General features: G+C 44.2%; 1 protein-coding gene across 10 annotated transcripts in view; it reads left to right on the top strand.

Moving 5' to 3' along the window:
* Positions 1-27,037, top strand: part of LOC138761237 (calcineurin-binding protein cabin-1-like) — a 200,181-nt gene that overhangs the window by 28,433 nt on the left and 144,711 nt on the right. For 9 of the 10 annotated variants that reach the window (XM_069933028.1, XM_069933032.1, XM_069933027.1 and 6 more), the window contains exons 6-8: positions 49-178; positions 10,713-10,862; positions 25,909-26,195. In XM_069933028.1, the coding sequence (XP_069789129.1) occupies positions 49-178; positions 10,713-10,862; positions 25,909-26,195 (567 nt within the window). Of the gene's footprint in view, positions 1-48; positions 179-10,712; positions 10,863-15,574; positions 16,308-25,908; positions 26,196-27,037 lie in introns of those variants that run through there. The other variant, XM_069933034.1, reaches the window with a different exon arrangement.

Below are 27,037 nucleotides of genomic sequence, written 5' to 3'. Positions count from 1 at the left end.
CTTTATTTAAAACCAAGTGCATGAAGTCTCATTGTTTTCTCATTTCAGATTGTCTTTATTACATATGCAAAGCTTTGGAGAAAGACTGCCGGTACAGCAAGGGCTTAGTTTTGAAAGAGAAAATATATGAAGAACAGCCTTGCTTGAGAAAGGATTCATTTCGTATGTTCTTGAAATGGTAGGCTTTTATCTTTTAATGAACATGGAAGCAAAATTGCACTTGCATAATATTTCTATTTTGCTTATTATAATAGAGAATATTGAGGTTTGCACCATTGTAAATCTATTTTCAGTATAAGATGTATTATTCATAATTACATTTTTAGATCTATGGGTAAATGCCTTCATAATTATGATGCATGAGGAATGAAAAAAAAGTGCAAATTCAAACAGGAATTCTATGTTTGGAGCAACAGATATTTTGTGCATGTGAAAGAAAGAATGTGATGGGGAAAATGAGGATTAAGTAATTGGAAATGGATGAAGGAGTGAGAATATGCAAAGGGAGGGGGAGAGTCGATGAGAGATTGATTGATAGAAAGGGATAATGAGGCAGAGAGAATGGACAGCAAGGGAGGAGCAGCAGAATAGAGACCAAATGATAAAAAATAGCAGTGAAAATGGCACAGCAAAGGGAGTGCAGCATGTTGGAATTCATTGTTGGGTGACGAGAAGGCATGGCAAGTTAGTGAGATAATGGTGGCAGACCAGATGATGCTAAAATGATGGGGTGGTTGTAATGTTTTCAAGAAATTGAAAGAGAGGCTAGTATAAATGAAAAATTAAAATGGACAAGGAAGAGGAGAGCACCTACATGTGCTAAATAGAGAGCTGATAATGAGTTTATTGGTATATACATTCTTCTTTGGCTTGGCTTCGCGGACGAAGATTTATGGAGGGGGTAAAAAGTCCACGTCAGCTGCAGGCTCGTTTGTGGCTGACCAGTCCGATGCGGGACAGGCAGACACGATTGCAGCGGTTGCAAGGGAAAATTGGTTGGTTGGGGTTGGGTGTTGGGTTTTTCCTCCTTTGCCTTTTGTCAGTGAGGTGGGCTCTGCGGTCTTCTTCAAAGGAGGCTGCTGCCCGCCAAACTGTGAGGCGCCAAGATGCACGGTTTGAGGCGTTATCAGCCCACTGGCGGTGGTCAATGTGGCAGGCACCAAGAGATTTCTTTAGGCAGTCCTTGTACCTTTTCTTTGGTGCACCTCTGTCACGGTGGCCAGTGGAGAGCTCGCCATATAATACGATCTTGGGAAGGCGATGGTCCTCCATTCTGGAGACGTGACCCACCCAGCGCAGCTGGATCTTCAGCAGCGTGGACTCGATGCTGTCGACCTCTGCCATCTCGAGTACCTCGACGTTAGGGGTGTGAGCGCTCCAATGGATGTTGAGGATGGAGCGGAGACAACGCTGGTGGAAGCGTTCTAGGAGCCGTAGGTGGTGCCGGTAGAGGACCCATGATTCGGAGCCGAACAGGAGTGTGGGTATGACAACGGCTCTGTATACGCTTATCTTTGTGAGGTTTTTCAGTTGGTTGTTTTTCCAGACTCTTTTGTGTAGTCTTCCAAAGGCGCTATTTGCCTTGGCGAGTCTGTTGTCTATCTCATTGTCGATCCTTGCATCTGATGAAATGGTGCAGCCGAGATAGGTAAACTGGTTGACCGTTTTGAGTTTTGTGTGCCCGATGGAGATGTGGGGGGGCTGGTAGTCATGGTGGGGAGCTGGCTGATGGAGGACCTCAGTTTTCTTCAGGCTGACTACAGGGGAATCACGTTGCTCTCCATTGCAGGCAAAATCTTCGCTAGGATTCTACTAAATAGAATAATACCTAGTGTCGCTGAGAATATTCTCCCAGAATCACAGTGCGGCTTTCGCGCTAACAGAGGAACCACTGACATGGTCTTTGCCCTCAGACAGCTCCAAGAAAAGTGTAGAGAACAAAACAAAGGACTCTACATCACCTTTGTTGACCTCACCAAAGCCTTCGACACCGTGAGCAGGAAAGGGCTTTGGCAAATACTAGAGCGCATCGGATGTCCCCCAAAGTTCCTCAACATGATTATCCAACTGCACGAAAACCAACAAGGTCGGGTCAGATACAGCAATGAGCTCTCTGAACCCTTCTCCATTAACAATGGCGTGAAGCAAGGCTGTGTTCTCGCACCAACCCTCTTTTCAATCTTCTTCAGCATGATGCTGAACCAAGCCATGAAAGACCCCAACAATGAAGACGCTGTTTACATCCGGTACCGCACGGATGGCAGTCTCTTCAATCTGAGGCGCCTGCAAGCTCACACCAAGACACAAGAGAAACTTGTCCGTGAACTACTCTTTGCAGATGATGCCGCTTTAGTTGCCCATTCAGAGCCAGCTCTTCAGCGCTTGACGTCCTGCTTTGCGGAAACTGCCAAAATGTATATACATTGTACAATGTACAAATGCACCGATTATTTTTTCTGGAGCTGAACAGGTTTGTTTAAAAAAAAATCTATAAAACAGCTATATGCTAAATACTTAATTGAACTGAAAGCCAATAAATAGACATAAAAGATAGATAATAAATATTCATAATTATCCTTGTGCAAATAAAAAAAAGTCACTCACAATAGTGCAAACAGTCCTTTTGAGGTGTTGGAGCAGGTCCTGGTTAGTGCATCAGGGAAGTTCAAGAATCTGTTTGCTGTAGGAAAGGAACTGTTCTTGAACTTAAAGGTGTTAGTCTTGAGGCCTGAAGGTAGCAGTGAGAAGGGATTGTGAAGGATAATAGGGGTCCTTTGTGATGTTGGCTGCCTGATTAAGGCAGCATGCCACATAGATGCTTTCAGTGGGTTGGAGGTCAGAGCCTATGATGTATACTTTGCACACTGCACCTGTAAAAGTTAGATGGTGTATGTGACGACATTTCAGACTCCTTTGAAAGTACTGACATTGGTGTGCTTTCACAGTTGCCTCGATGTGCTGACTCCAAGAGAGGTCCTCTGAAAAATGGACAATGGGAAGTTAAAGGTTCTAACCCTCTCCATCTCCATCCCATCAATATGAACTGGTGTTTGGTTCCTCAGCCTCTCTTTCCTTAAATCAATAATAAGTTCCTTGGTCTTGGTGACATTGAGAGCAAGATTGTATTTCTGGCACCAGTCAACTGGATTCTTGATCACCACTTCCAATAATTTGGCCAATAGCAGTGGTTTTATTAGCAAATTTGTAGTTAGAGTTGGAACCAAATATAGCAATGCAATCACATGTGCTCAGGGACCAGTGTCGGGGACTAAGCACGAAATTGAACAAGAAAATCTGCAAATGCTGGGGTCAAAGGCAATACACAGATGTGCTGGAGAAAATCAGCAGGTCACACAGCATTCATGGGAAGTTAAAGGAAACAAATATTTTGGGCCTGGGCCAATCATCAGGAATAAGAAAAAACAACAGGCAGACACTCTAATAAAAATGTAGGAGAGGAGGGAAGGGGAGGAGCACATGCTAACAGTAAGAAGCAGCCTTGGGGTTGTAGCTAAGGAAAGAGACAAGTTGAATGAATTGAGGTGGCGTGCATGTATGTTCATCTAAATAACGCCTTGCTATAATACACTCAGATGGAGGTTAAATACCTACAAATATTTTTTGAGGATTGTTGCAACTCTAGCATCATGTTTTAAGACAAGTTTGAATACTTTGCAACTTTCAAGTATTTGGTGAATATTTATTGATTTCTGTTTCAAAACCCAGACAATGCAAGACATTTTTTTTGACTACCATTTCCTTTCCTTGCTGTGTATATAACTCAGCTGTTCTGTGGTACCTAGAAATTTCAGGTTTCTCTGCATGAAATGTTTTCAGATTTTGTTTTGGCAGTTGTTTCTCTATAGAAACAAAATGGTTTGTTTTGCAGTGGACTTGGTTTCTGAAACTATAGAACAAGTTAGCATGGGACAAGGTTATTTCTGTGCTGTTTCTCTCCCTGAAATTGCTTTTTGAAATAATTATCTAAATGATCCTGATCCCGAGGCTCTTTCATGCCAATTGTTCCCTTTTGAGTTTGACTAGTTTTTATTTGAGACTTTTTTTATTGGCACTGCTTAAAATTTGAACCACAATGGAATAATTTTCCTTTTTAAGTCTTGTCATCTCTGGTTCTTTTGTCAATTGTATTGAATTAGTGTCTCTTAGTTGCCAGAACTTCAGATAATGGAAACTCTTCGTAATTTTAAACAGTAGCAAATCTTCCTGTAACATCTCTGCACCAAAAGAAGAACCACCACACTTTATCTGGTCTCTGAGATTGAAAACTTTTGACCCTGCTGCCATTCTCTTCAATCTCTTCTCAACGCATTCTAAGGCCTGGACAATTTTCCTCAAATGTGATGCTCCGAATTGGACACAACGTGGTCAAGGAATTTACTAGAATCTTATCAAGGCCCAGCATAATTGTCCATTTAAAAAAAAACTATGCTTCTGTTTATAAAATCGACAGAATATAGTGGCAGCTACACTGCTACTGAAAGAGCACACAACCAGACAGGTTGAGCTCAGTGAGCAGAACTGATTTATTGCAGGCTGCTGGGCTGAACATACTCCCAGCCCAGACCTGGCTGAGAACCACGCTGAGGGGCATGACGTCACCTGGGCATCACGTGGTCCCCCATCGCGGGCTTCTGAGCCCTGTGTTGAGAAGAATGGGAAACCCCTGTTGGCGCCATTTTGGCTGGCTGCCCCGCCGTGTGGATTACAAGCGGATTACAAATGGGGCCGGTTCGCCTGCCTTGTGATGAGCCACCACACAACCCCCCCCAGAACCCCGTGGCCAGTGGTTCCCCAGCAGTGGCGCAGGCAAGTCTTCCATCACACCCACGACCTTTCGCACCCATCCATCAGGTCCACGGTCCAGATGGTGGCAGAGTGGTTCATCTGGCATGGGCTGCGGAAGCAGATCGCGGGCTGGGCCAGAACATGAACCCATTGCCAATGTCCTTTTTAGCTTCTTGGGCTGGGCCACAATTATTGGTTCAGTGGGGTCGAGGTCCTCTGGCTTCAGCCTGCCCACAGTAAATAGTTCCAGCCTGCCGCCGATGTCCAGCGTGAACGCAGACCCTGAACGCTGGACAACCTTGTATGGCCCCTCGTAAGGACTCTGCAGAGGTGCCGCGGGCAGGCCCCACTGAATAAAAACATACTCTGCGGAAAGCAGCTCGCTGGGAACATGAGATGGCCGTGTGTCGTGACTTGGCAGTGGTGGGGGTGTGAAGGAGTCCAAGTGGGCCCAGAGGTGGAGAAACAGCTTGTGTGGTGACTGCTGGGGGTTGTGAGGCGCGTTGATGAAATCACCAGGAAGTGCCAGCGGTGCGCCGTAGACCAGCTCAGCTGATGACACCTGCCGATCCTCCTTGGGTGTTATGTAGATGCCCAGGAGCACCCAAGGCAATTCGTTCACCCAGTCGGGACTGGTAAGGCGGGCTATGTGCCGACTTAAGGTGGCAGTGCAGATGCTCAACCAGCCTATTGGCCTGCGGGTGATAGGCCATGGTGTGGTGTAGCTCAATCTCCAACCTGTTGGTGAGCTTTGCCCAGAGCGCAGAGGTGAACTGGGCGCCCCGATCGCTGGTGAGGTGATTTGGAACGCCGAACTGGTTGACCCAACTGTGCAACAGCGCTTGGGAGCTGGAGCCCATGGAGGTGTCCGGCATCGGGATCACCTCGGGCCAATGAGTGGTGCGGTTCACCACCGTGAATAGGTAATGGTTGCCCTGGGAAATGGGTAAGGACCCGACTATGTCCACGTGAGACATCGCACTGGACGGTTCTTCCGCCGCTCAGTCGGGAGGTCCCGGAACAGCAGACTGTCCTGAAGGCTCGCGTCTCCTCGTCGGACTTCTAGCCCCGGACAAGCTGGTTGAAGTCGAGGCCGGGCGTCAGCGTGCAGATGGGCAGTCGTGAAAGTGCATTGGCAACCATGTTGTCCTTCCCCGACTTGTGCCGAATGTTGGTGGTAAACTCCAACACGAAGGAGAGGTGATGCTGTTGGCGGGCCGACCAGGGGTCCTTCCTTTGCCATCGCGAGTGCCTGGGTGAGGGGTTTGTGGTTAGTGAAGATGGTAAAAGTCCTCCCCTCCAAGAAATAGCAGAAATGCCGCACCGCCAGGTACATGCCCAGTAACTCACAGTCAAAAGCGCTATACTTGTGGTCTGGTGGGCGGAGAAGCCAGCTGAAGAATGCCAGCGGCTTCCATTGTCCGTTCACCTGCTGCTCCAGGACGGTGCTGACGGCTGTGGCAGAGGCGCCAATGGCTGTGGCAGAGGCATCGATGGAGAGTGCCATGTGCAAGTCGTTGTGCGGGTGGGCAAGCATGGTAGCCTTCGCAACGGCATCCTTGGTGTCCTCGAATGCGCTGCAGGCCTCTGGGGTCCAGGTGAGCATTTTGTGCTTGGCTGCGATGAGGGTGAATAGCAGCTGCATGATGCGCGCAGCTCCCAGGATGAATTGGTTGTAGAAGTTGACCATACCCGTGAACTCCTGCAGCCTCCTTGAGATTGTCCGGACGTGGGAACTCCTTGATAGCGGCGACCTTCATAGCGGCTGGCGTGGCTCCCTTGGCCGTGATGGTATGGCCCAGGAACTGCATGGATTCTTTCCCAAACTGGCACTTGGCTGGGTTCATGGTGAGGCTGAGGTCGGCCAGCCGGGAGAAGAGGGTGCGCAGGTGGGCCTTGTGTTGCGCCAAATCCCTGCTGGCAACGAGGATGTCATCTAAGTAAATGAAGATGAAATCCAGGTCCCTGCCCACTGAGTCCATGAGGTGCTGGAAGGTCTGAGCAATGTTCTTGAGCCTGAACGGCATGCGAAGGAATTCGAACAAGCCGAAGGGGGTGATGATGGCCGTCTTTGGTATGCCCTCAGGGTGCACCAGGATTTGGTGATACCCGTGCACCAGGTCAACCTTGGAGAAAACCCTTGCACTATGCAGGTTGGCCGTAAAGTCCTTGATGTGAGGGGTGGGGTAATGGTCAGGAACTGTCGCCTCGTTGAGCCGTCGATGGTCTCCGCAGGGGCACCAGCTGCCGGAGGCTTTCGGGACCAGGTGGAGCGGTGAGGCCCACGGGCTGTTGGACCGCCGAATGATCCCCAGCTCCAACAGATGCAGAAACTCCTCCTTCATCACCTGGAGCTTGTCAGGTGGGAGCTGGCGTGCCTTGGCATGAACCAGTGGGCCCTGGGTGGGGATGTGATGGAACATGCCGTGGCGCAGTGAGGCAGCGGAGAACTGCGGCTTGAGGAGGGTCAGAAATTTGTCCAGGATTCGCTGGAACTCTTCTCTGGGCGTGCTGATCATGGCCATCTGCGGCTGCTCTGTGCGGGAGGCATTGAGGCGAACGGCCTGGAAAGTACAGGTGCCCACCAGGCACCTACCCTGAATGTCGTCCAGAAGCCCGTGGGCGAGGAGGAAGTCGGCACCCAGGATGGCGGTCGGAAGGGACGAGACGGTGAACCTCCACGAGAATTTTCGTCGGCCGATCTGGAAGTGGACCGTCTTGTCTCCATAAGTCTGGATCTCTGTTGAGTTAGCCACACGGAGGGGAGGTCCTCGAGGTCGTTTCCTGGACTCGATGGTTGTGGCCAGGATGACGCTGATCTGGGCCCCAGTATTTACGAGGAACCACTGGCTGAGTCCCCAGGTAGAGGAGGCTGTGTCCTTGGCCAGCCACAGCAGCCATTAACAGTGGCTGGCCTGCTCGATTCCCTGGAATGAGCAGGGCTGACAACACTTCTGAGCCTTGGCTCCCCAGTGCTGGTGGTAGAAGCAGAGGCCTGGAGCGGATGCCGTGCCTCTGATTATGCTCTTAGTGGCCCCTGCAGGGGCCGGATGCTCTACCGCAGCGCCTGGGGTGGGCTTGTCATGGTCATGCTCATGTCACGTGACCTGCTAGACCACACATGTCAAACTCTGGCCCGCGGGCCAAATTTAGCCTGTGATATAATTATATTTGGCCCACAAGATCATATTAAATAAATATTAGAGTTGGCCCGCTGGCTGCCGCGCCAGTATAGCGCAAGCACACTGAAGGTGAAAACGAAGACGCCGGAGGTGTGGAGGGATCTCAGAATCCCGAATCCCGGGAATCGGAGCGCCACACTCAGCCCGCCCGGCTCCCGGACACACAGACGCGGCTGGACTTGGGGACCATCCTCGCTGGGTCTGTGCTTCAGCGGCGACGCCGGACCGAACGTCTCGTTGGCGATGCCTTCCCCCTCGCTCCGTGCGCGGCGGACCCTGCCTCCTGCTCCTTTTGTTGGAGACGATCCCGGCGTCGTGAGATCGCAGTTTAATCCCTCTCCAACCATGGGAGGGGGGTGGGAGCAACGCGCTCTTCTCAGCCAATTCCTCCACCGCCCCGGACGCCGGCGTTTCAACGGGGGGGGTTCGGGTGCCTTTGTCAGGATACCGACCTGTTGGTCCAAGACAAGGGGAGAGCGTACAAACTCCACACAGACAGCACCTGAACTCGGGTGAAGGTGGAGCTGCGACCCCACATTCCACATCAGGACTGTGTGTAAGATTGGGAGCAGTGAGACGGAAGCTTATTTTGTTCCTGTGATTTAAGGCTTTCTTGGGGTGGGGTGGGGGGGCGGTCCTTCTCTGACCACTTGCCTAACAATTAACCTAATCAGATGTGGAGTTACCACAATACACCAGTTCTCAACCTTTTTCTTTCCACTCGCGTCCCTGTGCCATTGGTGCTCTGTGATTAGTAAGGGATTGCTTAAGGTGGTCTGTGGGTGGAAAGAAAAAGTTTGAAGACCACTGCTTTAATCATCCCTCATTGACTCGTCATGTGCACGGTTTCAGACACTAAAGGAAATGGGCCAATGACAATGAAAGAGTTTATCCAAAACTATTATTAAACATTTATTTTAATAAGAAAAAGTTTAACATTACATATGTTGAAAGAAGAGAACATGCAGATGTTGTTGAAAATTTTCAATAAATATTTAGTTCGGCCCTCGACTTAGTCCAAGTTTTTAATTTTGGCCCTTCGTGAATTTGAGTTTGACACCCCTGTGCTAGACCAACAAGCCCTCTGGGAATCGCTCAAGCCATAGCTCTTGGGCCTTCTGAGCAACCTTCCTCGGGTCGGTAAAGCTCTCTTGGGCCAGAAACGGCTGGATGTCCTTAGGAAGATGGTCGAGGAAAATGTGCTCGAAGAGTGGGCAGCTGATGTAATCACCCATGGGTTGGCGCCTGGATAGTCCAAGGGATCCAGTGAGCATTCACTTGATGGTCTTGTATCTGTCTTCGGCGGGTGGGTGCTGACCGAGGTGCAGCACGCGTTTGGCGGTGGCCTGGTCCAGGGCGGTGACCACATGGTAGAATTTGGTTGTGTCAAATGAAATCTGGCGGAGGTGAAACTGAACCTCCGCGTGACTGAACTAGGTCTCCGGCTCCTGAACCCAGAAGTCGGGCAGCTTGATGGCTATAGCACTGATCCCAGGTTTGCTCATGATGGGTTCAAAGATGTTTGAACCAGTCGGGGTTCACCAATTGTAGCGGCAGCTACACTTACTGAAAGAACACACAACCAGACGGGTCGAGCTCAGTGAGCAGAACTGATTTATTGCAGGCTGCTGGGCTGGACTTGTACTCCCAGCCCGGACCTGGCTGAGAACCGTGCTGAGGGGCGCTGACGTCACCGGGCGTCACGTGGTCTCCCAGCGCGGGCTTCTGAGCTCTGTGCTGAGAAGAAGAGGAAACCCCTGACGGCGCCATTTTGGCCGGCTGCCCCGCCACGTGGATTACATGCCTGCCTAGTGGTGTGCCGCCACAGGAACATTTTTAACAAGCTTTTCAACATGTCTAACCAATGTCAAAAAATTGTGTGCAAACACTTTCTAGGTCCTGCTCAATTCTTTGCTTTAAAATTTTTCATAAAATGTTTTCCTAGTTCATCAGTCTGTTCCCTTATGAAGTCTGTTAATATATTCTGAGTTGTTTCCTTTTTTTTGTTTCATTATCTGTGAACTTTAAAATTATATGCTGAATGCTCAGCATTAAGGGTCTTGTTTCTATTTAGAAGAACTTGAAAGCATTCTAAAGTTAGCTCGCCCTCTCCATTTTATTGACATTTACCTCCTTAAATGTACAACTTTGCTCTCTACCTTGCTACCATTCTACACTTGTGTATGCTTTCCTTGCCCTTTGTCATTTGTCATTCATTGATCCTCTGGTATTATGGATGGGCAAGGTAAATGCTGGCCTTGTTCTGGATCCCAAAATTAAATATTTAAAAAGTCTGAGAAGTGGCTGTTCATTGCTCTCTGTTCTTGAACTACTTTAATTCACCAAAACCACACCCAGCTGGTATTCATTATATCTATTGTCAAATGTCTTTTGACATTGAGGGAGGGCGGGGGGGGGGGGGGGGGGGGGGTGGGGTAGAGAGAGAAAGAAAATGAGAGAATTTATTTTGTATTTGAATTGAAAACACAGGTTGTACCCATTTTTGTTAAAGGCATGTCAAGCAAGCAAAGCAATATGTTGAGACCTTGCAGACAGAAAATAATCTGTTAAAGTGGGGCTATTCAATTGATTTTGGGTTAAATGGGGTCTTCTCCTTCTCACAATGATAATTTAAAGTGAAACGCAATAAGTAGAAAAACAAATTAGCCTATGCAGATATTGACTTCTGAGCTTTGCTGAATTTGTGTTATTTTTTGTGTTCAGCGATATGTCCATTCATGCATTGGATGTGGATCCAGCAGAGGCTCGGGCTGTGATTGAGGAAGCACTTGAGCTGCGCAGAAATAAACGGGCATTGGCAGTTCAAGATGAGGAGCCAGATCTTCAGCTAGCACAACCTATCTCTCAGTTTACGTATGTACCAACGCAGGCTGTTGTATCGTACATATTTAATCTTGGGCGTGCTTAAACTTTAACTACCACATTTTAGATTATTTTTCCACCAAAGGAATACATTTTCTTTTCAGAAATTGAGAAGCAAGATAAAATGAGAACACATCATGATGTCACTATGTAATGATTTATAACTCATTTAATGGTTTTATTTTTTGATGCCCTCCATTAATATTGTCCTAGATTTCTGAAAAATTAGACCATTATCCCAGTGCTCTGTGAAGTGTTCTGAATAAATGGATAGAACTTGTGAAGTAAGAAGCTAATTTTGTTTTCACTGACATCCTCTTAATTCAGCTTGAATTTGTTCTTCAAAACCCATATGAATTTGATGTCACAGGCTTTATATGATGGTATATTGTATATTGTACCATATTTAGTTGTCTTGTTTACATGTTGAAGTGTTGAGAATTAATGCTTCTGCTGATATTTGCTCACAGATTGTTCTTTAACCCTTTGGAAAATGTACATTAATTAGTTTTTATTGCTCGTATATTTTCTGCAGATCTTAATAGATTTTAATATATGTTTTGAGATTTTCCTGAAAATTCGCAAATTGTTTTTTCTCTTCCCTTCCTTCTGATTGCTGTATGATCTACTCTAGCTTTCCTCCCGAAGATTTGACATTAAAAATTACATTCAGTGAACACATCTCTGCTTTGTATGTGATATTAAACTCCAGGCAAGAGCTGAAACATGGGCCTCTTTTTCCTGAGCTAGCCATGATTTTTTTGTTACTGTCAGGGCTGTTGCAGTTTGGCTTCCTCTTGAAATAATAGGTTAGAATTGGTTATATTAGCATGGTTTTGCTGCTTTTCAATCAAATGGCGATTGAAGTCTTTGGTAATTTTGGATACGGTCATGCTCTTTTCTTGTTGCTTTCCACAAAAATGGACAATGGGTTGTCAGGTGCATACTGTTTCCTTCCATGTGCATCAGAATTGATTTGCAGATGTTTGGATTTTGCTGAATGGCACAAAAATTCACCAACCTTGTTTATCTGTTGAACTCTTATAGGAGCTCACAAAATTAAGGGTAATGAGGTGGAGGTTGAATTTGCAGAATATGTACAGGAGAGATTTTCTAGATCAGTATGTTGCAGGAACAATGAGAAAACAGATGATGTTTCTATCTCGTATTGTGCAACAAGAAAGAGTTAATAATCTGCTGGTTGTAGGGAAGATTAATACTGTAATAACATACAATTATACACAACAGAATATTAAAAAAAACGATTTGGTTCTTAAATGTGAACAAAACAAATTGCAAAGGTGTGAGGCATGAGTTGGCTACAATGAATTGGGAAGCTACATTAGGGGGTGGCATGGTTAGCACAATGCTGTTCCAGTGCCAGTGATTGGGACTGGGGTTACAATCCTGCACTGTCTGTAAGGACATGTGTTCTCCCTGAGTCTGTGTGGATTTTTTCTGGGGGCTCCAGTTTTCTCCCACTGTTTGAAACGTACTTGTGATTGTAGGTTATATGACACGGGCTCATGGGCCGAAATGGCCTGTTACTGTGCTGTATGTCTAAATTTAAATTTAAAATAATTAAAAAGTATTGTGCTGAATGAGCAATGTCTAACATTTAAAGAATTGCTGTTGTAATAAACTTATTCCTCAAGGCAAAAAAAAATCTAAACAGCCATGGCTGTTAGGAATAATGTTAGGAAAAAGCTTGTAATGTTGCCAAAAAGAACAGTCTTTGAGAAATTTAGGTCTATGAAATTGAAGAGATAGAGTGAGATGATCAGCTAAAGTCAAAATTGTACTTTTCAGAATGAGAATTTCTTATGGGGGAATAAGAAAATGGCTGAAAAATTAAACAAATGTGTGTCTTGAAATATATTGAAGACCTCCTAGTAATGGTGAAAAGCAACAGTTGTAATAAAAGCAGAATTGGAGCTGATAGAAATTCACCTGAAAGGTCTTGATGACTGGAAAGTAGTTCTTGTGAAGCTACTGAATGTGCTGGTTGTCATCTTCTGAAATTCCTTGAGTTTTAGAGCAGTTTATTCAAATTGCGAGGCAACAAGCAGAACTCCATTGTTTAAGAAAAGGATGGGGAAAGGAAGTGGGGAACTGTAAATCAATTAGCCTGTCACCAGTAGTTGAGGAAACACTGAATTCTATTATTAAGTGAATGCACTTAGAAGGTAATAGTTTTTGGTTGTAACTTACAAAATACCTAAGGCTGTACATATGAACGTGATGTGTTTGGACTTTCAGAAGGCAGACAAGAGATTATTCAGCAAAATTAAAGCATGTGCGATTGATAGTAATACTTTGGCACAGATTTGGAGTTAGAGGAGTGAAAACATTTAGAATAAATAAGTTTAAAAAAAAATAAGTGCAGGAGAAACTCAGCAGGTCACATGGTATCCATAGAAAGCAAAGATATCTAACCAACATTTCAGGCCTGAACCTTTCATTATGGTATGAACAAAAATCGGGCAGGCATCTGAATAAAGTGATGGGGGCGGGGGGGTGATGGAGGTGCTGGGTTGCATGGCCATGCAAAAGCACAGGCTTGGGCAAGAGGTCATGGGAGGACAGAAGGGAAAAAAAGCTGGAAAGTGATTGCGGGAGGAGATTTATTTATTTAGATATACAGCATGGTAACAGGCCATTTCGGTCCATGAGCCCATGCTGCTCAATTGACCAACAACCCCTGGTACGTTTCGAATGGTGGGAGGAAACTGGAGTCGCTGGGGAAAACCAAAAAAAGACACAGGGATAACATACAAACTCCTTTCAAACAGCATTGGATTTGATCCCTGGTCCCAATTGCTGGCACTGTAGCAGTGTTGCACTAACAGCTATGCCAACCGTGCTGCCCACACTCATTGAATGGAGAAGGAAGGGGGTGGGAGCTGGATGAAAGGAGACAGGGATAGGGAAAGAGAGACAGACAGACACAGGGAAGGGGCTAATAGAAACCAAAGAAGTTGATGTTAATGCTATCTGAGTGGAGAGTGCCCAGACTGAATATTAAGTGTTGTTTCTCCAATTTGCAGTGGCCTAGGTTTGCCAGTGCAGGAGGCCATGGACAAGCCTGTTGTGAGAGTGGAGAGACCATGCAGTGATTACAGAAGGCTGAATGACACCACCACCGCAGACTGCTACCCTGTGCCCCATGTACAGGATTTTACTACCAACCTGCACGGGGCTTGCATTTTCTCAAAAATAGACCTAGCATTGTGGGTACCACCAAATTCCAGTGCACACAGACAAGATACCAAAGACAGCTCTTATTACACAGTTCGGACTCTGAGTTTCTCAGGCTGCCATTTGGTCTGAAAAACGCAGCACAAACATTCCAATGGTTGATGGACATGGTGGGGCGAGACATGGAGTTCTCGTTTGTTTACTTGGACGACATACTTATCGCCAGCAGCTCCCGCTAGGAACACTTACAACACCTGTGTCTTCTCTGCCGCTGCCTGCATGGTTTCGGCTTTGCGATAAACCCTGCTAAGTGCCAATTCTGGTTGTCCACTATAGACTTAGGGCACCACATCATCCACATCGGCGACGTCCCGTTGCCGGCAAAGGTGGAAACCATTTGCCAGTTCACCAGACCCATCGTGGTTAAGGATCTACTAGAATTTGTGAGGATGGTGAACGCTTACCACTGCTTTTTACCTTCGGCAGCCCGCATCCTGCAACCCCTGTTTGGTCTCATGTCTGGCAAAACTAAGGAGATCACGTGGACACAAGAGATGGCAACGGCATTTGAGAAGACCAAGGACGCCCTGGCAAATGCACACTTGTGGTCCACCCCCAAGTGGGTGTACCGACCGCTCTCATGGTGAGCGGTGTCCTGGAACAGCTCATCGACAGCCAATGGAAGCCCCTGATGTTCTTCAGCTGGCACCTATGACCCCTGGAGGTCAGATACAGCGCCTTTGACGGGGAGCTGTTTGCCCTGTACCTGGCATCCAGCACTTTCAGGATTTTCTCAAAAGGAAGGGAACTGTCTTCACTGACCACAAGTCCCTAACCTTTGGCTTCCCCAAAGTGTTGGACCCAAGGTCAGCCCGCCAAAAACGCCACCTCTCTTGTGTCTTGGAGTTTGATGACACACATCTCCGGGAAGAGCAATGAGGTTGCTGATGTGCCGTCACGCGCCTCTGTGCAAGCAGTGCATTCCCTATCTCAGGGGGTGGACTATACGGCACGAGCTGAAGCTCAGCGCCAGGACACGAAGATCCCGGCATACAGGACTCCGGTTTTGAGCCTTCACCTGGAGGACATCGCCATTGGACCAGGGATCCAACACTCCTTTGCAATGTATCCACAGATCAGCCTCAGGCATCATAGTGGAGGTTTTAGCATGTATGTGTAGACATTGTTGGCTTTCTACCAGGGTCAAGAGGATCAAGGTACCTGTTACCACGGCGGATAGGTTCACAAGATGGCTGAAGGCAATTCTCGTAGCAGATCCCTCCACAGAGTCATGCGCTCGGGCCCTCATTTTCCACCTGGGTGGCACGTTTTGGCCTCCCGGCCCACGTCATTTTGGATAGAGGTCCGCAATTCACATCCGCAATGTTGCGCCTGCTGGGAACACAGCTCCACTGCACAACAGCCTACCACCTGCAGTCAAATGACCTGGTCGAGTGCTTCCATGGGTACTTTAAAGCCACCCTGATGGCACATCTCCATGGGCCAGGCTGGGCAGACAAACTACCTTGGGTGCTGCTTGGCATACGAACGGCGCCCAACAAGCACCTAGTTTTCATCAGCAGAGCTGGTATATGGCGCCCCACTCACGGTGCCTAGAGAGTTCGTGTCAGTAGCTTGAAGGGAGGAAGATGAGCCATCAGAGGTCTTAAACAAACTGCGTGAGTGGCTTAGTAAACTGGCACGGATTTAAACATCACAATGGCCATGGGACGACGACACGCTAGATGGCAAAGGACTTGCAGGGCTGTGAGAAGACATTTGTCCAGAAAGGCACGCACGACCGCCCCTATGAGGGGCCATTTAAGGAGGTATGCCACAATGGCTTGACTTGCATCCTGGACATGGGAGACATGAAGAGATACTCACCATTGACCACCTCAAACCAGCACACCTCGACCTCGATCGACCGATAACAGTGCCCACACTGCAAAGGCAAGGAGGCCTACCCAAACAACCAGAGCAAGTGCAGGTGCTGGATATTTCACTTCTGTGGTGGCTCACCCAAGGGCAGTTCAAACTGGCTTAGAAAGTTGAACTGCTGACATCAGGAACCGGGAGGACTCTGACTGCAGGGCAAACTGTGTGGGGGTTCCTGAGAGGAATGTTTAAAATGCACATGTGTGTGAATAAGTAAACTGTTTCCCAACTGGATGCCACTCAAATCAAGCTCCTTCTTTCTCTTGCTGTGACACAGGGCAACCACAAGCTTTTGAGAAGGTGTGTTATAAGCTCCTCCGTAAACTTGAATCATGTGACACAAAAGAAACATTGATTGCATCAGTATGAAGTTGGCCAAGCAATAAAGGGTGATGGTGAATGGTTGTCCTTTTTGGACCAGAGAAATAGTGGTTTATCCAGGAATTGGTGCAAGACCCATAGATTTTTTACCTATATTAAAGGAAGTAGTCTTGAATTTGCAAGCAATAATTTATAAATTTGACGATGATGTGTCTTGTAATGCTATATAAACTGCAAAGGCAGTGATACACTGCAGCAGGATCGAAGCAGGTGGGTACTGCAGCAGGATGGAGTTTCATGCAGAGAAATGTGATGGATATTTTGGGAGAAAAAATGGGAAATGACTATATACAAGAAAGGATACTATTAGGAGTAGGGGGACTTGGGTTATGTGTATGTAATTGCAAGTTGGAGGCCAGCTTGAGGGGAAAATGGGTTATGTGTATGTAATTGCAAGTTGGAGGCCAGCTTGAGTTAATCAGTCATGCATAACTTTGAAGTGTCTTTGGGCTCTAATGTTTTTTCTGTACATGCTGCCTTGCCTGTTGAGTATTGCGAGCATTTTCTGTTTTTTTTTTCAGATTTCAGCATTTGCAATATTTAAAAAAAAAAAAAATACACCTTATAGACTTTATCAATAAGACCACAGAATATAAAAGTAGAAACATCATGCTGAAGCTCTTAAGATGTAGGTCTGGCCTGAGCTGAAATAAGTGTTCACTTTTGGTCACCACTTTACAGGAAGTGTACGGTTACCCAGGTTGCCGGCACTATAATAGTGTTGTGCTAATTGCGCCTCCCAACAATTGACAGGAATAGTTTCTTGGAAAAGGGATGACAATTGCAAGCATAGATTGATACTGATTTCTTTGAAGAGAAAACTGAGGGACATCTAAAGGAGATCTGGCTAGAATGGATAGTGAGAAGCTGTTTGCATGGGAGGGGTCAAGGACTAAATAAAAAGAATGAAATTAAGAGTATCACAAGGAAAGACTTTTCAATGCAGCATATTGTTGGAATCTGTTGCCAGAAGCACGTTCCATGTTTGCATCTGTACTTGCTCTCAAGCACCTTAAAACTATGCCCCCTCGTGTTATAATTTCAGGCCTGGGAAAGAGCCTCTTGTACACCTCTATCACGTCACCCTTTGTCTTCTGTCATTAAAGGACAAAAAAATCTATCCTCATAAGGGGTCTTGAAAAGCTGCAAAATTACTTTATGGCTGTGGAGTGCGATCTGCCTATGTAGCAGCTATGAGTGTCTTATTGACACTGACCCCAAGATCTCTGTTCGTCCACACGACTCAGTCCTAACATTAACATTGTATTCTGCTCTCAAATTTGACCTATTGAAATGGACCTCCACACTTTTCTGGGTTAAACACCATCTACTGCTTCTCAGCCTGGATCTGCATCCTATTTCTGTCCCTCTATAACAGTGGTTCTCAACCTTATTTGTCCTAGGCCCCACTTTAATTTTTCAAAAAATTGTTTGCCCCATCATTAGCAGAAAAAAGTTACATATTCAAAAGAAGTTTTCATTAAATCTTTTACCTTGTGGATTTCAATGCAATTAAGGGTCGTGAATACATTGGAACCCGTATTTCATATTCAATTTCTACTTCAATATGTCAACCATCTCAAACACACATTCAACAATTGACTTCACTTCAGTGGGAACCTCATCCCTGATGCTGGCTGCAGATTTTTTTTATTTGAAGGACTAATTTTGTTAGCTTCAACCTTAAATTCCCGTGTTTTGTAATTTCCAGTCGGTTTCTCTTGTAGCAAATCACTTTCAGCACTGAAGCCACATTCTATTAAATAAGACTATGGAAAATGTATCAAAAGTTCCTTTATGAAGTAGTCGAATTTGGGTATTTCTTTTTGATTTTGTTTGACAGACACATCATGGTTCTTTTTACTTTGAACAGAGTTTTCATCATGTTGCAACTCTGATAACTCCTCTTGGTATTGCACTGGAAATTCAGACAAATCCACCAACAATGGCTGAGTTAACCAAAAGGGAAAATCCTTTGTCTTTAAATCACAAAATCTATCATTGAAGTTGGTAACCAACATTTTCAAATGGTCAACATTGACATTTGTAGCAGCATTAGTTACCTCACACTTACTCAACCGATAGAATTGACTGAAATTTCTTGCAGAAATATTCCTTTGGCATAATTCTACAAGTGTCATGAATCCAGATATCTTTGTTTTTGCATCAATGAGTGTCATATTTGCTACTTGGAGTTATTTGTTCAATGTACTTAGTTTCTCAAAAATGTCCATCAGGAAATTCACATAAGCTTTGCCATTTGTTGTTAGCAAGAGCTTCTTCATTTCAGGTCCGTCCTTCAAAAACTCGCTGAGGAAGATCAAACCGTTCCATAAACCTTTTTGAAGCAGTTTCACTTTGAAAACCACCTTACTTCAGTGTGAAACAATAACCTCACATGTTCTGTATTTTTATCGACACAAAACTGCTTAAACAGCCATTCATGTTTGGCATTAGCTTTGATGGCATTGATATGCTTGATCACAATGCAGTATCTCATGTAGAACAGGGGAAACTTTCTTGGCAACTGTTTTTTTGGTGGATAACACAATGCACAAACAACATGTTTGGATTTTCATCCTTCATTAGTTTTAAACATCCTGTTTTTTTTACCCATCATAGCAGGTGCACCAACTGCAGCACAAGTGTTACGGAGTCCAGAGGACCCCAAAAACCAGCAGCAATGGATATGCCCCACAACACAGGGTTACTGAAACAAAAGTTGTTTTTAATTATATTTGAACAAGAAAACAGAATTAAACTTTAACTTGTTACTTAACCTACTTACTTAACCTACCTAACCTACTTAATCCCCCCTCTAATACTAAGCACAGGTGTGTGTAATGTATATTTAAGATTAGAAAAGTTCTTTGGATCACAGTCCAATCTCACTGGTTGCAGGCCATTCTTGTACTGTGCACAGAGGTTAGTATTAACAAAGTTCACCAGTCTTTGGTGCTTAACAGGCAAATGGTTACCACTTAGGAGGGTTCTTGCTAGTTTTCGGAGAGAGATTCCTTTTGTTCCAGGACATCCGCAACTGATTTCTTATCAATCAGCCTTGCTGACGAAACTTGCCCCCTTCAGGGTTCTCCAGATGATCCTCTTTCTTTCAGGTCACCTTTCAGTCTGCCAGTCTTCTCCTTTGACCAGGCAGCCTTCCACAGTTTGCCAGCTTGTCCTTCTGGAACTGATTTCTGTCTCCTCTCTCTCTGTTTCACACCCTCCCTCTCTGAGAGCAAAACTGTTCTCCCTTTGCCTGCAAAAATCACATGCTTTCCAAAGCAAGCTGCTGAATGGTGCTACTTTGTTGCTCCTCATCAAAAAGCATTCTGCAAAAGTCCTGCAACAACTCTGTTTTGAAATGTGTGTGTGCAAGCTGCTCCAACAATTACTCCCAAACCACCTCTAAATACTCTGTCACACAAGATATAATGTTTCCTTTTGGTATTTCATTTTCATCCAAATAATTTCTGAGCTTGCTGTAGATATCAACGACAGTAGTGGTTGTTCTTAATGATTCTTAAAACATCTCTTCTTGAAACACTTCTTGATCGATATATCTCACATGTGCCAATAACAGAGCCTTACTGTCTCATATGCTAGATTCATCCAGTTGGATGATTCAGTTTCGTGATTTCAACTTCTCAACACACTGTTTTTCAACATCTTGACCCATGTCATTATTCTATTCCAGACAGTACTATTACTCAATGGCATTGCTCTGACATCTTTGTCATCCTTTTACAGAACTGTTTTGGGAAACAATGATATTGCGGGTTTAATCAGTTTCTACCCAATCATATGATTCTTCCCATGTTTTGCTATCAGCAGAGAAATTTCATAGCTAGCTTCAACGGTATGATTCAGGGCTGTAGTTTGCACAGCGAGTAATGAAGTGATTTAAAAAAAAATCTATTTTCAAACTTCTCTTTCAGTGATTTAAAATATTCCAATTTTGAAGTGACATGATTAGGATGTTTTAACCTCAAATGAGCTTCAAGATGGCCTGGTTTCATTGATTTTTTTTTTGTCAAAGTCTGTTGGCATAATAGGCAAAAAGGTGCACGTTCATTGTGTACAGCAGGTATAAACCCAAACTTCAAGTACTCCATGGAATATTGATGAAAATTTTGCTCGCTTGGTGTGCTCATTTTGAATATACAACAGCGCGAGCTCCCTGAAACAGATTAATCAATATTTTATTTTGTCTTAGAATTGAAAAATGTGATAAAAGTAATGATCGAATCAAAGGAAGAATACTGACTCTCAAAAAAATGAAAAATGACACTAGTGTGGTTTCTGACATTTTTTCTTGCAGAGAATGCATCAAAACTGTGCTAGCCTCATGCTTTACATTTTAGGGTCCCTGTTTTTAAAAATTTTTTTGGCGTCCCTCTCAGGCTGGCGCCTGGAGTGGACCCCAACACCCATCAATACTCTAGTGCACAAAAATACAGACAGATACTGGTCTCACTCACGACTGACCTGAAAAGGTAAAGGAGCCATGATTGTTGAGATAATTTGGAATGGATGATAATAAGATTGGTCAGAAAAAAATATAATTATAATTTTAACCAAGGATAACAATAGTTAAAATAAGAGAAACAATGGAGAAACATCAGATGAGCAAAAACACATTTTATGAAAATAAAAAGAACAGTGATTTTACTTGGAAGTCACCACAATTGTATTGTACTAACAATGTTGCCAAGTCACATCTTTCATACCAACATAACGAGTTTATTTTTTCAAACCAACTTTTTAATTATTTCCCAAAATATTCCTATGCCCCACTAAAATATTTTTAAGCCTCATGCCACACTGGTGATTTGATGCTCTCAACCCTCCATACTATCCAAAACACTACCAATATTTGTGTCAGTTGCAAACTTGCTCTCCCACCCTTCTACTTCCTCATCCAGGTCATTTTATAAAAACCACAAGAGAAGAAGTCCCAGAAGTGATCCCTGTGCAAGTGACCTCCATGCAGAGCATGAACCACCCACAACTACCTTCTGCCTTCTTTGGGCTAGCCATTTCTTATCTATAAAGCAAGGCCTCCTTTGATTCCATGCCTCTTTTCTGAATGAGCCTTGCATGTGGAACCTTATCAAATGCCTTACTGAAATCCATGTACATTACATCTATTGCTCCACTCATCAAGGTGTTTTGTTACATCCTCAAAAGAATTCAGACAGACGCAGGAGGCACTACATTTCCCTGTCGAAGCCATTCTGAGTATCCCTAATCAAGTTGTTTTTTTAAATGCTTGTAAATCCTGTCTCTCAGGATCTCCTCCAACTGCTTACTCACCACCGAAGTGAGACTCATTGATCTTTAATTACCTGGGTTGCCTCTACTTCCATTCTTGAACTGAAAAACAACATTTGCAATCCTCGACTCCTCTGATACTTGTCCAGTGGCTCAGCAATTTCTTCCCTTGTTTCCCACAGTAGCCTTGGGTAAATCTCATCTGGTCCTGGTGACCATACTTTTCAAAAGTTTCAATACATTCTCTTTTTTAATGTAAATATGCCCAGGCATTTTAGTCCACTTTAAGCCATCTTCACAATTTTGTCTGATGAATACTGAAGCAAGGTGTTCATGAAGGACTTTTGCTAACTCCTCTGACTTCATGCACGTTTCCACTATTACCCCTGGTGGGTCCTATCCTGGGTCCTATCCTCTTACAACTACTTCTCTTGTTCTTCACATACTTGTAGAATGCCTTGAGATTTTCCTTAATCCTGCTCACCAAGGCCTTCTCATGTCCCCTTCTAGACCTCCTCAGTCTGTGGTTGCAGGATTTTAATTTAAAAACACCATTGGCTCCTTTATCAGGCCATTTAATGCCTATGCAGAGCCACCAGCATTGGGACTAAGCAGCTGAACTCTTTGGATCATCGCTATGTCTCCGCTCTCCTGTATCCACAGCAGCGGCAGTGCTGTTACAGCAGCTCTGGCAGTGCTGCCTTTTTTTATATTAGTGGTGTCAATTGATTTGGAGCTGATCCTGTCTATGCTGTCATGGCTATGTAATTAATAGAGTAAGAGATTAATTGTGCATCCTGGGGTGTTCCTGTGTTGCTGGTCAGAGAGGAGGTGATGTTGCTGATTCTCGCTGATTGTGCTCTACTAATGAAGAAGTCAGTTGCAAAGAGATGAAGAGTCTCAGGCCCTTTAGCTGGGTCATGAGTCTTGTTGGTATGATGGTGTTGAATGCCACTGATTGAGGCCCTGCATCTTGTCTTCAGTAGAATTAGAGTTGTGCTGATAGACAGGTGACATGGGTTTGATGGGCTGAATGGCTTTGTTCTGTATGGTCAACATTCTGTGAATGAGAGTTATGCAGTGTAAACAGACTTTTTGACTCAACATATCCATGCCAACCAGTGTGCTCTTGGTTCTCACAAACTAGCTCCATTTGGCCCATAATCCTCAAATATTTCTAACCCATTACGAGTCCAAATGTCTTTTAAATGTTCCACTTCCTCTGGCAGTCCATATACTCACCATTCTGAATGTGAAAAATTTTGTCCCTTGGGGCCTCTTTAAATCTTTCTCCTCTAACTTTGGGCTACCCCAAGTATGGATAAAGACTTTAACAATCCATCTTATCTATGCCCCTTGTGATTTTATAAACCCAATTAAGATCACCCCTTAGTTTCTTTCATTCCAGTAAAAATAACCAGACTATCCAGTCTGTCCTTGTAACTCAAGGACTCCAGTCCTGGGAATATAATGTGAATTGATCCCAAACTATCCCAATCTCTGTGACCTTGGCCTCTGTAGTTGGATGCACAATTTCTTTTCCTGAAGGCTGAAATCAGTGGACTGGTGCCAACATCTCCACCTCAATTATCCTCAAAACTAGGTTGTTGCAAAGCTGTATACTCAGTCCCCACTACTGTATCCCTGTGCACCCATGACTGCATGGCCAAACCCTACTCCAATTCCATCGATAAATTTGCAAATAACACCATTTTAGGCAGGATCTCCAACAACGATGTGTTGGAATATAAAAGAGAGATGGAGAGACTTGTGGCTTGGTGCCAGGACAACCACCTCTCTCAATGTCAGCAAGGCAAAGGAGCTGGTCATAGACTTCAGTAAGAGAGGTGGAGCTCACTCCCTGGTCTGCATCAATGGTGCTGAGGTGGAGATAATGGATAGTTTTAATTTCCAAGGATTAAATTTATCCAGTAACCTGTCCTAGTCCATTCATGCCAATGCAATGGCTAAAAAAATGCATCAGGGCCATCACTTTCTCAGAAGTCTGAGGACGTTTTTCATATCACATGTCCCTTAACTTTGGCAGATGTACCATTTAAAATACCCTGTCAGGATTCATCACTGTGTGGGATGGGAAATGTCCAGGCAAGAAACTGCAAAAGTTTGTCAATGCTGCTCAGACCATCACACATATCCCCCGCATCTCCATTGTCTCCATCTGTATCTCTTGCTGCTATGGAACATCAGGGAACATATTAAAAGACTCCTTCCTCTATGGCTATGTTCTCTTCAACCTCCTGTTGGGAAGCAGATTCATGAGTGTGGGATCATACAATACCAGATTAGAGGACTGTTTCCTGCTATTATCATATTCCACAACATCAAAATGATAAAATTATATGGCCTTTTCACTGTATAAACTGATATCCCTCTGTAACTGCAATTCTGTATTGCCTTCCTATATTATGTATGTGATATTTGGCTGGACTGCTTGCAAAAAAAGGTTTCTTGCTGCACCTTGGTACCTGGATAATAAGCTTGAACTATCTTCATTTGGAAAGGTGAAAATCGATAAGGTATAGTCAGCATTGGCTTTTGGTGGAATTTGATTGAATCTCTTTGAAGAGGTGGATAAAAGGATTGATAAGAGCAGAGCGATAGAACCATAGAACATTACTGCACAGAAACAGGCCCCTTTGGCCCTTCTAGTATGTGCTGAACCATTTTTTTTTTAAACTAGTCCCACCGACCTGCACTCAGTTCATAGCTTTTCATATCTTTCCGAACCATGTACCTGTCCAAATTCCTCTTAAATATCAAAATGGAGCCTGCATTCATCACTTAAACTGGCAGCTCATTCTATACTCCCACCACTTACAGTGTGAGAAGCTTCCCCTCATGTTCCCCTTAAACTTTTCCCTTCTGACTCTTTATCCATGTTCTCTGGTTTGTATCTCACTTTCCCTCAGTGGAAAAAGCCTATCTACATTTATTCTGTCTGTACCTCTCATAATTTGAAATACCTCTATCAAATCTCCCCTCATTCTTCTATGCTTCAGGGAATAAAGTCCTAGCCTATTTAACCTTTTCCTGTAACTCAGTTCCTGAAGTCTGGGCAACATCCTAATAAATCTTCTCTGGACTCTTAGTATATTACTGATATCTTTCCTGTCGTTGGGTGACCAAAACTGCACACAATATTCCAAATTTGGCCTCACCAATGTCTCCCGTCATCTCTTTTGGGTCCATACAAAACCGACCACTCTGATCTTCAAGGGGACAAATTTTGTTCCTAACAATTCTTTTGCTCTTCATGTACTCGTAGAAACCTTTAGGATTTTTCTTCACATTGTCAGTCAAGGCAACCTCGTGCCTTTTTGCCTTCCTGATTTTTTTCTTGAGGTTTTTCTTGCAATTTTTATGTTCCTCATTCACTCCATGCTGTGTATCCCTGCCATAAACCTCTCTTCTTCTGAACCAGATTCCCAATATCCCTTGAAAACTAGGGTTCCCTCTGCCTGATAACCTTGCCTTTGATCCTGACAGGAACATACAAACTCTGTACTCTCCAAATTTCATCTTTGAAGGTTACTCCTTCCTTACCCTGTGCGCCACGTGTCAATTGGATAGTGGATCAATAAATGGCTGCTAATAGGACTTCTGTTATTGTTCATTTTCCTTCATTTAATGGGCCACTTTAACCATGCTTTAAATTTGTTTTGTGTTCACCTTTACCTTGCTCTTTGACAGTTATTCTTGAAAAGTCTGCAATTTTATTTATTTTTATTATCTTTAGAGCAAGAACATCAACTCCTCCCACCTCCCTTCCTTACTGGTTTAATATATTGAAGCCTCCTGGGAAACTGTGCTTGGAAAGGGAAATGGTAGTTTCTGAGTCATGCTGTGATTTGGACTTCAAAACTCTTTATTTTGATTCTAGCATGTGAATACAAATCTATGAAAATGAAGCAAATCAAATTCAAAGTTATTTTCATGTGACTGTACGTGTACAACCAGACGAAACAGTGTTTCTCCAGACCACTGAACATGCCTACCTTCGCACACCCTTTATGCATCAAGTACAAATACTGTAGATATATAAGATAAATTGTAGGATGAACAACTGTTTTTCTCCACCCCTTCAGCACTGTCTCTTATTGGTGGAATCAACAAGGGAACTGAGGTATTCTAATACAATTCTAATCAACTCCAGAGCATCACTGTACAGTTTAAAGTACTTGAATTTCTGTCAGCAACATTGTCACTGGATGTTCTTTTATTTCAGGTGGACGTGCCTTGGTGAGAGCTTACTGGCTACTTATATAAGTTTGACATCATCTGAGCCGCCTCACCCTGGACTTGGGAGGATGATAGATCTTTGCATGTACAGAGATCCTTCCCAGCATCTCCTGACATCACCAACAGGAACACCTGTTAGTGTTATTCAGCCCAATCCTACCACTTCTAGTCCTACACCAGTGGTGACAACACCGACAATGCCAGCACCAGCCACGGTTACACTTACTGCTCCAACTCCTATTCTAAGTGTACCAGAAGCTGTTGTAGTACAAGGTTAGCATGAATGTCATTTGTATCTCTGATTGTGAAGAATAGTGGGATATAGTGAAAAGACTTTGCTTCTGAGCTAGTTTTTAAAAATTAATTGTTCTGGTTTTTGGATATTCATTATAATGGTTTTAGTTATGTTGTACTGATTGAATCATCATTTTTGAGGGCTGATGGTGTTCTGTGCTTTTGTCCTTTTGAATCATGTGAGGAAAACTGCAATAAATTGGATGAATGGGAGAGGATTTAGGGAAGGCATAATACAAGGGTAGTATTCAGAAAATCTTGGGTGGATAACTGACAGGTGGTCAGTACTCCCCTCATGCACTTGGTCCAAGTACTATGCATGGGACATTGATCCAATTGGCAAGTGGGATGGGGAAAAATGATAGAAAGTTTGTCCTCCCAGAAATCTGATGGCCATTACAAATCCACAGTTAGTTTGAATTGTGACTTAAAACATACTGCTTTGGTGACATAATCAATTTAAGTCTCTTTCTACATATACTTTCCAAAGTCAAATCATTTGCTGAGGTAAACAGAACATCATCTACCAAATAAATTTATTATTCCACCTGCATTGAATTCGCCCATCGTTATTGAATGAAGATCTACCAGGACCAATGCCTGAAGAGGGCACACAAAATCAGTGAACTGGTGCGGACTCAAAAGACCAACATGGCCTGTTTCCGCTCCGTAAATGGTTATATGGTTATGGTTATATGGTTATACTCATTCAATTGATTTCATTTCCTGATGCAACAACATGAGAACTCAAATATAAGCACTTTTATTGCAGGAATTAATAGTAAACTTTGCTGAGACCTAGCTCCCTTTTGTAATTAAGA

The sequence above is a fragment of the Narcine bancroftii genome, chromosome 4 (genome assembly GCF_036971445.1).
Source record: "Narcine bancroftii isolate sNarBan1 chromosome 4, sNarBan1.hap1, whole genome shotgun sequence".
Lineage (NCBI taxonomy): Eukaryota > Metazoa > Chordata > Chondrichthyes > Torpediniformes > Narcinidae > Narcine > Narcine bancroftii.
This window is presented reverse-complemented; position numbering and strand designations above follow the sequence as displayed.